General features: G+C 33.9%; 1 protein-coding gene across 2 annotated transcripts; it reads left to right on the top strand.

Annotated features, from left to right (window-relative positions):
• Positions 1-1,884: 1,884 nt before the first annotated feature.
• On the top strand, positions 1,885-9,597 carry LOC116106005 (3-isopropylmalate dehydratase large subunit, chloroplastic-like). 2 transcript variants are annotated; one of them, XM_031392378.1, is made up of 15 exons: positions 1,885-2,136; positions 2,267-2,401; positions 2,604-2,774; positions 3,432-3,584; positions 3,693-3,761; positions 3,857-3,973; positions 4,741-4,815; positions 4,960-5,037; positions 5,175-5,270; positions 5,443-5,492; positions 6,720-6,774; positions 6,928-7,059; positions 7,485-7,532; positions 7,648-7,806; positions 9,281-9,597. In XM_031392378.1, exons 1-15 carry the CDS (start codon positions 2,086-2,088, stop codon positions 9,419-9,421), a joined length of 1,530 nt encoding a protein of 509 aa, XP_031248238.1. In that variant the 5' UTR covers positions 1,885-2,085; the 3' UTR covers positions 9,422-9,597. The 2 variants fall into 2 exon arrangements, with proteins under 2 accessions (XP_031248238.1, XP_031248235.1); XM_031392375.1 differs by having other exon boundaries at positions 1,886-2,136; positions 2,264-2,401.
• Positions 9,598-10,206: the final 609 nt, after the last annotated feature.

Here is a 10,206-nt window from a genome sequence, read left to right as displayed (position 1 = left end):
CTAAACCTCCATTATTAACACCATATTTGAAGATTCTACATACTTGAAAGATGTCCATCACTTTCAATATTTGGATTAAAAGGAAGACAGATCCAGAGCCGTGTTTTAAGCTTAATTACAAACTACTAATTATCAAATGCTAATTACTTGAAGGAATCAATTTTCAGTAGAATGTTAATTGTATGAGTCAACAGAGTTGTGAGTGTGATAAGAAAAACCAACAGCAATGACAGAAACACTAGTCTATGGAATTTGTATTCCCAATTCCTTTATTTGTATTCCATAGCTATGTTCTTGCTTTTCAAGTTGCATTAAAAGTTGTTGTTGAGAATCACTACTCACTAGACTCCTGTAACTAATAAGGCTGGTTGATATTTTAGTTCACGCATTTAATTGTTGATTATAGTAGGTCAAGAAGCCAAAACAATGAGGCCTAAGTTTAATCACTCTACCCTAATACAATTTTTTATAATCTGATTCTGATTGCGATTTATCTAATCGTATTTATAGCATATTCTTCCAATGCATGCGTTTATTGATCTCACAAGACGTTAGCATCATTTATTGATTCTTTAGTGTTTAATACTGAATTTTTTAGAGGTTAATGACAGTTGAGTCGTCGGTTAATTATTAGAAACACAACAACCACTACAGCTAATAGTGACAGGCTATATTCATTTGGTCATTGTCCTGTATTGCTTCTTCATCTCATAGATTAATTAAGTTTTTTGATCGATGTTTTATCTTATATTGTAAGTTAGTTCGTTAATTATTTGTAGATATCGATAGCGAAGTTGTATGGAGACAGGACTAAAAAAATTAATGAATTAATTGGTAAATTAATGTAAATAATTCACTGAAACCAGAACAGATAAGACCAATTCTAAAACCTTGTGTGCCCTTTTAATTACATAATGATTAAAGATGATTATCTAAAAGTTACATTGGATGGTCCAGTTTTGTTTTTCCTCGTGAAAACAGCCAAATATGAGGCACAATGGTGTCCAACAGAACAAGTATCTGAAAACAGTTTCAGCATAGTTTATCATTAGTACAGACCACAGTACCCTAATTAGAAAGTGTCCTCAATGAGTGATTAAATACTGGATATGAGTTTGAAGGTAACATATTTGTAGTTGATCTTGTTTGATGATGAGGTGAAAGATGATTGGATGTGATCTTGATGTGCCATTGACTGATCTCGAGACTGTGGAATCAAGAGACTCATCACGCACTGTGGGATGAACATTTGCTGTCCTAAGAATATTTTTTGTTGAATATTGGATTATGTATTTGTTTATTTTAATTGGTATTATAGTTTATTAATTATTTGGTTTGTTTATGTGTAATTGTGATTAGTGATTTTGTATTTGTTTGTTTGGTTGGTATTTGTAGTTTTGTATTATATGTTATTGTTTGTTTATGTGTTATTTTTTTTTTTGTTCATATTTGTTATATTCTAATTGAATGAATTTAGAGTAGTTGATTTAGGGGGTGTAAATGTAAAAAATTAAAACTGCAGGATTTGGGGGTGTATTGTCATAATTGAAAACTGTTAGGGGTTAAACTGTCAAAACTGAAAGCTGGAGAGAGAAAAAAACAGTCCACCCGCGGGTCCACCCGTACCCGTATAGGTAGGCAGGGTCCAAAATATTGGACCCGTATATATCCACCCGTTTTGGACCCGTACCCGTTTTACCCGTACCCGTTTTGCCCGGCCCGTACCCGGCCCACCCACCCGTTTTGCCAGGTCTATATCTCAGGGACCAAAAAGATTTAACTCTATAAATATCAATTTTTTTTTTTTAATTGGCAACTAACACGTGTGATAAAGAAAAAAAAAAATTATTAGGATTTGATTTAACGGGTACACGAATGACTGGATGCGGGTGAAGCCCTGCAAATCCCATCAATTTTCCTAAATTCAGAGGTGCACCACATGTCAGCCACAAGCCACAAAGTCCTGTCTGTACTTACGTAATTTTATTCTCACCCGCCGCCTCGCCTCCATTTCCCAGGAAACATACACATCTTTATATAGCACAACCTCACAATCTCTTGCAGTAATTACAACAATAACTAAACATGGCTTCCCCTGCCATTTCTCCAACTCGAACTTCCTCTTTCATCAACAAGGTAAAAAAAAAAATCAATTATATCACAAACTCTATTTCATTTATTATTCACTCTGATTAGCTATTTTTTTTTTTTTTTTCACTAATTGAAACCAATTCCTAATTGTTTTGTTTTTTCTTCCTTATAGAAGGATTTCAGTAGGTTTTGTTTCTCTTCAACATCACAACTTTCCATTCACAAATGCAAGAAATCAAGTGTTTCCAAAAAAATTGTATCGGTCATGGCACCTCAGCAATCAGAACGCAGCCCTGCCACCACTGGCTCGGTAATTTTTTATTATTTTTTTTTGCCTTAATTTGATGATTTATTTATGTCACATTTGATGTCTCTTATTTTGCTGATTATGATTGACTGGTTATCAATTTTTATGATTTTGATTGATGTGTTACTGATTTTAATGGTTTTTGTCTACGAAATGATGTCGCTTTGAATGTTTGGTTTATGGATTTTTATCCGATCTTTTTCAGGTAAAGACAGCGATGACATTGACTGAGAAGATAATGGCTAGGGCTTCGGAGAAACCCCATTTGGTCCCAGGAGAGAATGTATGGGTTAATGTTGATATCTTGATGACCCATGATGTTTGTGGCCCTGGTTCCATTGGTATCTTTAAGAAAGAATTCGGGGAAAATGCTAAGGTATTGATGTCTTTATAGCTCACTTGGTTATATGTGTGATTTTTACTTTTTGATAATTATTTTGCACAAATTACTTCTAGAACACTAGTGTATTCTGGTCATTGCTGAGGTAATTACCAGAGGTAATGTGTTCTTATAATATGATTTTGTTTTTAGTTATTGTACACATGAGAGAGGTTTTCTATTTCACTTGTAATTAAGGTGATATGCTAGATGTGGCTTAGTCTGGTTTTGATTTCTTTTAGTTTTGTCTATTTTGCTTCATAATGTTGTAGTTAGTGTTTTGATGAGGTGATATTAGTGTGATTACTAGCGTATAAGAGTGACATGTCTAATACTGGTTTCTTCTTTATTCTTAATGAGATTATACTTTTTGATTATGTAATTACTAGATCGATTCTTTTTTTGGGCGATTTTTGAAAATCACATTGATAAATTGATGGCTTTTATGAGTGTATTTTTTCATATATCTTTCCAAGGTGTTTTCTTGTTTCTTTTTGCTCATATACTTCTTCATTACTTCCTTAAAGTTAATCCCACTGTTGAAAAATTTACGTATGTCAAATTTTGAATGCTTTTGTGTATATGTGTCTGTGTGTGCACATTTGCATGTACTTAATGTTTACCATAATATGCTTAATCACTATGGTTTTGAAGGTTTGGGACCGTGAAAAGCTTGTCATCATACCTGATCATTATATATTCACAAGTGATGAACGTGCAAACCGTAATGTGGATATCTTGAGGGATTTCTGCATGGAGCAAAATATCAAGTACTTTTATGATATTAAAGATCTTGGTAACTTTAAGGTATAGCTCTACCATCCTTTTTGGTTTATTGCCAATTTCTATCAAAGAGCTTAACACCTCTTACTCCTTGTTTGAGAGTGGATGAAAAGTTACTTCATAACTTTGCAGGCTAACCCTGATTATAAAGGTGTATGCCATGTTGCACTTGCCCAAGAAGGTCATTGCAGGCCTGGAGAGGTGAGTTTTATTAGAGAAATCAATTAATTATTTATACCGTCTGTTATGCCATATTTTTTAAAAATTGCTTTTAAGATCTTCATTACTGCGTTCAGGTTTTATTAGGTACAGATTCTCACACTTGTACTGCTGGAGCATTTGGCCAATTTGCTACTGGCATAGGCAACACTGACGCGGGTTTTGTATTGGGTACGGGGAAGCTACTGCTCAAGGTTTGTTCCTTGTTACCGTTTCTGCTATAGGAAAACCAATATAATATCCAAGAATAGTTGCTGAATACTGATGGATTAAACCTTTCTTTAACAGAATAGTACGGGAAACTCTATTAAAAATAGTTAAGATATTTGTGTATATAAACATTTTTCTTTCTTTCTGAATAGTCGTAGATGGTAACAGCTGCTATTTGCAGCTATAGATTGTGTGCAACCACGATTCTATCATGAGGGGTTTTTTTTTTATTTGTTCGATTTCTTATTTATTCTTCCTTTTTTCTCTTACCAGTCTCATCTGAGATGGAAAAATTCTGCTTATTATTTTTTCCCTTGGTTGCATATCTGTTAAACATTTTGATAAATTTAAATGTGCATAGTCTATTGTTTGGAAAATTTGTATCGAAAATCTGTATCTTCTCCTTTTTAGACTCCCATATTCTTGGTAGATTAGAATCTGTACTTTGGAAGCCTATCATATTAAACCACTTTTGTTCACTGCTGCATCTCCATAGAACAATTATAGTGACACAGTTTTACTGCTGTAAGTTCAAATTAAATGTCATGGATATATATGATCTATTTGTTTGCTGATGATTACTCAACAAATTATGTAATTGCTAAAAGAAACACCTAGTCTCTTTAATTTGTTTGAGATATATGCTTAGTAAATCCTTAGAACTTAAATATATCTTTAAATCTGTTTACTCATTTCTCTTGTGCTTGATTGATTTAACTAATTCTCTCATGGTTGTATCTATAAAGTGCAGGTGCCCCCAACCCTTAGATTTGTAATGGATGGTGAAATGCCTGATTATTTGCTTGCAAAGGATTTAATTTTACAAGTAAGTATAATTGGGTCTTGATTTTTTTCTTTCAACGGAAATAAACACATCCTCACAGCTTGTTGAGTTTGAGAATTTTACAGTTATTCTTGGATGATCGAGCTTCCCTTTTTTATTTTGTTTAAAGTTATTGTCACTTTGCAGATAATTGGTGAAATATCTGTGGCTGGTGCAACATATAAATCTATGGAGTTCGTTGGCTCAACTGTTGAAAGTTTAACTGTAAGTAAACTTAAGTTTACCTCTAATTGCAAGGATATCAGGTTACTCTGAATTTCTGTCTGCAGATGTTTCTATTTCTTCGTTTATATTATGAAGAATTATGAATTGAATTGCTCTGCTCATATTGTAATGGACAGATGGAAGAGCGCATGACACTATGCAATATGGTTGTTGAAGCTGGGGGAAAGAATGGTGTGGTCCCTGCTGATACTACAACATTTAAGTATCTTGAGGTTAGTGGACTAGATCATCATATGCATCTTTTCTATTTATCAGTCTCTAGATAATAGCTTCTTTGTTGACAAAAGATAAATATTGTTTTTATGTTCTTCTTAATCTACTCTTGATAAGATGTTTCTCTTTATGCTAGCGTGTGCTTACTGTGGTATTTTCTATTTTGTGCAGGATAAGACATCTGCTCCCTACGAACCAGTTTATAGTGATCAGCAAGCAAGGTAGCTTTCTGTGATTTAACGGTCATTAGAGGACATTCTTTAAGCTATTTTGAATTATGTTCCTAATCCTCAGTCAGATGTGTGTACCTTTATGGTATCTTTGAACTTAAGAGTAAACATTTTGCAGTCTGTAAGGAAAATATAATAATGGCTTTGGTCAATGTGTTACTAATGCTGCTGAAAGGTTTTTATTGTAGTATACAGGAAATGAATGGTAAAGGATTGTTTCTAGTCTTAATATTGGAAGTGTAGGGGTCTCCCACGTTCAGATGGTGACCAAACTCACTTATGCAAAGTTGTCAACTATACCTTGGCATCAAGAATTCATTGATCTTTGAAGTTGTATAGCAAGTTCTGGTCATATAAAAAAAAGATTGCATAGATTTCCATTAATGTTGCTTTATTTAACCTAGCCTTTGCATCATTAAGATAATCAATATGGTTTCCTGGATTTATTGAACATATTAGTTCTAAGGAAGGCCATGTGGAAATAGCGCAATTTCAGAAAGACAGTTTCGGACCCTACTGCACTGAAGCCTACATCTTTGGTGTGATATTTTCAGGAAAATTCATTCTAAGTTGCTTGAACATGTCCACACTGATTATACGTAGGAGATATAGATGTTCCTGAACCAATCAAGGAATTTATTTTTCTAGAAGGAAAATTTTCTTTGTGAATCTACTATCGTTTTTTTTTTTTTCTTTTTTTAGTTTTATATTTGATATATTTTTTTCCTCATTGAATATTATCGCTTACCCAGGTCCGAAAAGAACTTGTTGAGATCCTATTTGAAATAAATTAATTAGCAAAAGGTGGAATATATTTCAAACAAAAGTAATAAGATGCACATTATTGACTTCTTAGCTTTTCTGCAGTTATGCTCTTGTTCAAATTTTTCTGAAACATTGAGGATTAATAACTATGTAGTCATGTTTAGACAACTCTCACACTAAGTATTATGTGATTTGTAATTTTGTCGTCGGAACTTGCATAAATGTGAAAATAATGAATCTTGAACTACAATGCGTAACTTTGTGGATTCAGTTGTATTCTATGTCATACAACTTAATTTATTTGTGGAGAGTCATATTTTATTCTCTTACCTGTCATGCTTTCAATTCTTACCCTATCATGCTTTTTCCAATTCATTTTTCTTGATGTTTGTTTCTCTCTCTCTCTCTCTCTCTCTCTCTCTCTCTCTCTTTTTCGGTGGATGTTGGCTTTAGGTTCCTTTCTGAGTACAGATTTGATGTCTCCAAGTTGGAGCCTCTGGTGGCAAAGGTGGGTGATTCTGTATACTTTTTTAAGTGAAAATCTCTCCCCTTCTTTCTCAATATGGATATATTTCTCGTAGAACTGTACTTTTCATGATCATAGTCCTTGGCAGTTTGCTAGCTTGTGATTGCCATGAGTAATGTAGTATTTAATTTGCAGCCTCATTCTCCAGATAATCGTGCTTTAGCCAGAGAATGCAAAGATGTGAAAATTGACCGAGTGTATATTGGATCTTGTACTGGTGGGAAAACAGAAGATTTTCTAGCTGCTGCCAGAGTTTTTCTAGCATCAGTAAGAGCTATATCCATCAATTACTTTATTACTAGTGGCCAAACTATTGAGTCTATCAGGACAAGCTATTTGCTGAATTCCATTTTAACGCAACTGTAAAACTATTGACAAGTGACTCTCTGTGCTAATAAAATTTGACCATGTGCAACTGATTTGATACTTTTTTATTTTTATTTTGAACTATGAGAAATATGATTTGCCCTCTGCCATGAGCGGGTAGGCTAATATAATACTTAGATGTGTCCCAGTATATTGGTGTGCTTATAAATTTAACTAGTGACAATTTTTTCTTGGTAGATGCTTTAACAAGCTTGCTTGGAACAGCTACATGATTTCTTTTTCTTATCTAACTTTTAGTATTTATTTTATGGGTTTATGCTTTTTATATAATCCTTAATCTTTAATATTTTTTTTCTTATCTTCAGGGCAAAAAGGTTAAAGTTTCCACATTCCTTGTCCCTGCTACCCAAAAGGTTTGTAATGTTGCATTGTTTTGGCTGAAAAATGTCAGTGAATTTGTTGTTTGTTACTTGATAAGACTGAATGATGATATAAATTAAATAAAAAATTCATGTATACAATTGACAGGTTTGGATGGACTTATATACTCTCCCAGTACCAGGATCTGATGGCAAGACTTGCTCCCAGATATTTGAAGAAGCTGGTTGCGACACACCTGCTAGTCCCAGCTGTGGTGCTTGTTTGGGTGGCCCTAAAGACACTTATGCACGCATGAATGAACCTAAGGCAAGTTTCTCCCTTCAACTGTAAAATCTTCTAAATCATAGAATTTGGCCATGGGTTATAAAACTACATTTAAATTATTTGTTTTGCATATTAAATACTTTTTGTACGGACAACTTGCCCTGTGGTTCCAATGATCATCTCCTCAATTGTGCACAATAGCCCAGGGTCATTCTAGTTGAGTTAGGTTTACTAGAAGAAAAGATCATAGATGTGTTGGCATGTTTTATGAACTGTGAAATTGCCTTTGCTATGCCTTATCAATCTTTTAGTTCTCTTTAGGTACAAGGCTGTGTTTTAGTTAATGGCAAATTTTCCCTACAACTGAAAATTATTCAAAAGCATAGAATTTGACCATGGGGCCTAAACTTGCACATGGGCTTCTGATCTTCAAATCCACAATTTCACGGAATAGTCCAAGGTCCATCTAGATAGTTGGATTACTAAAAGAATAAGATCATAGTAGTATTGGCATTTTTTATGCGCAGTTTACTGGCCTTTTCATATGCTCGTCATTCTCTTAGGATTTTGAGCTCCTTAGAATTGATAAGTTAATAAAAGTGAATACAGTTGTTAATGTTAACTCCGTTACCTTTTTGTAGATATTGTTGTGTTTCATTTTGGCAAATGATAATATATCAACCAAATTAATGTGTTTTCCAAATACCTCTGTTTTATTTTTGTTGGTGACACATTTACAAATTACTTTGTATTTTGACAGAATGCATTAAAAGAGGCACCATGCTTATAATGACAAGCAAATAAATTAACAGCAGGGCAATGTCTCATCAGCAAATTACAGTATTTGATATTAAGCTTTTTATTTTTGTTTTATTGAAGGGCATGGTTAGTTATTATTATCATTAAAAAAATAAAATCTCTATTCCTTCGTGGTGCTGAAACATTTCTTGAGGAGCCTAACCCCTAGGAAAATGTTAGGTTTCTTGCTTCATTTACTGTTTGCTAGGTGCCAAAAAGTTTGTAAAAGCTGTGAGATTGGAATATACTACTGTGGACTGCTGAGGCATTATGTGTCTTCCAAACCCTTAAATTTGACTGAAGATGCAAAGAACTATTAGATAATGTTATTTTTATTTGAGCAAAGGGCTAATAGGCCATAGGCAGGCTATAGACTATGTATCATGGAAACGTCGAAAACTAGTTACTACACTAATTTTCCTGAGCAACCATTCTAGTTTTTGGTGGATGCTATTTTTGGCTCACCAATCAGAATTGAGAGTCCTATGCACTGCTTACTTATGTATCGATAAATGCACTTGTGTTCTCAAACCTATTCTCTGGTTGGAAGAGCAATTCAATGTAAATTACCCGATAAATGCGCTGGAGTATGAGTAGATGTAACGCATAACCATAGATATGAGCATGTGGTCTACTGAATTCATATTTAGCCATTTGCTTTTTAAATGTCAGTATTTGTGATCCTTAGATAACAGTTTTGAGGTGATGATGATTGCAGGTGTGTGTCTCGACGACAAACAGGAACTTCCCCGGCAGAATGGGACACAAGGAAGGCCAGATCTATCTGGCTTCACCATATACGGCTGCAGCATCTGCTTTGACTGGTTATGTGACTGATCCGAGAGAGTTTCTGCAGTAGACTATAAAATGCTGTAGTTTGTATTATTATTTTGTAAGCTTTGTGATGCAAGGTTTCTTCACCCAAAGTGTCTTTCTAGATGTGAGTTAGATGTGAAGAATCTCGAGAAGATTTTGTGTTATGACAATGTGACTCTTAGGCTGGTATTAATAAAACTGTTTTATATATAATAAATAAAGATTCTGATAATCAGGTAAAATTTAGGATAATTCAATTAACTATAAAAATTAAGAATAACAGATTAAGAATATTGGTCAATTTTTTTTTTTGTAAAGTTCTAAAATACCCCTAATATTTCTTATGTAAATGAAATTAAAATTAATAGAATTACAAAAAGAATACACACTTGTTAACTGAGAATTCGATAAAATTTAGGATAATTCAATTAACTATAAAAATTAAGAATTAACAGATTAAGAATATTTTGGATATTTATTAAAAAAACGATATGTGATAAGGACATAAAGTTATTTTCAAATTTTACTGGAACTTTATTAGTTTAGGAGTTAGGGCATATCTCATTAGACCTGGCAAAACGGTCTGGACCCGCGGGTTGACCATACCCGGGTAAAAAATATAGGGTAGTCGGTCCAATTTAATAAACCATTTTTAAGACCCTACCCGTATCCGGCCCAGATACACACGTATACGGGTGAACCGCGCGGCACCCGCGGCACCCTTATTGCAGTAATGAGTTTTGGTTCTTTGAATCCCTAATTTTTCACGCATTCCATTCACGCAGCAGTCACGCCTCTCACTCTCTCAATCTCATCTCATCAGTCATC

The sequence above is a fragment of the Pistacia vera genome, unplaced genomic scaffold (genome assembly GCF_008641045.1).
Source record: "Pistacia vera cultivar Batoury unplaced genomic scaffold, PisVer_v2 Contig117, whole genome shotgun sequence".
Lineage (NCBI taxonomy): Eukaryota > Viridiplantae > Streptophyta > Magnoliopsida > Sapindales > Anacardiaceae > Pistacia > Pistacia vera.
This window is presented reverse-complemented; position numbering and strand designations above follow the sequence as displayed.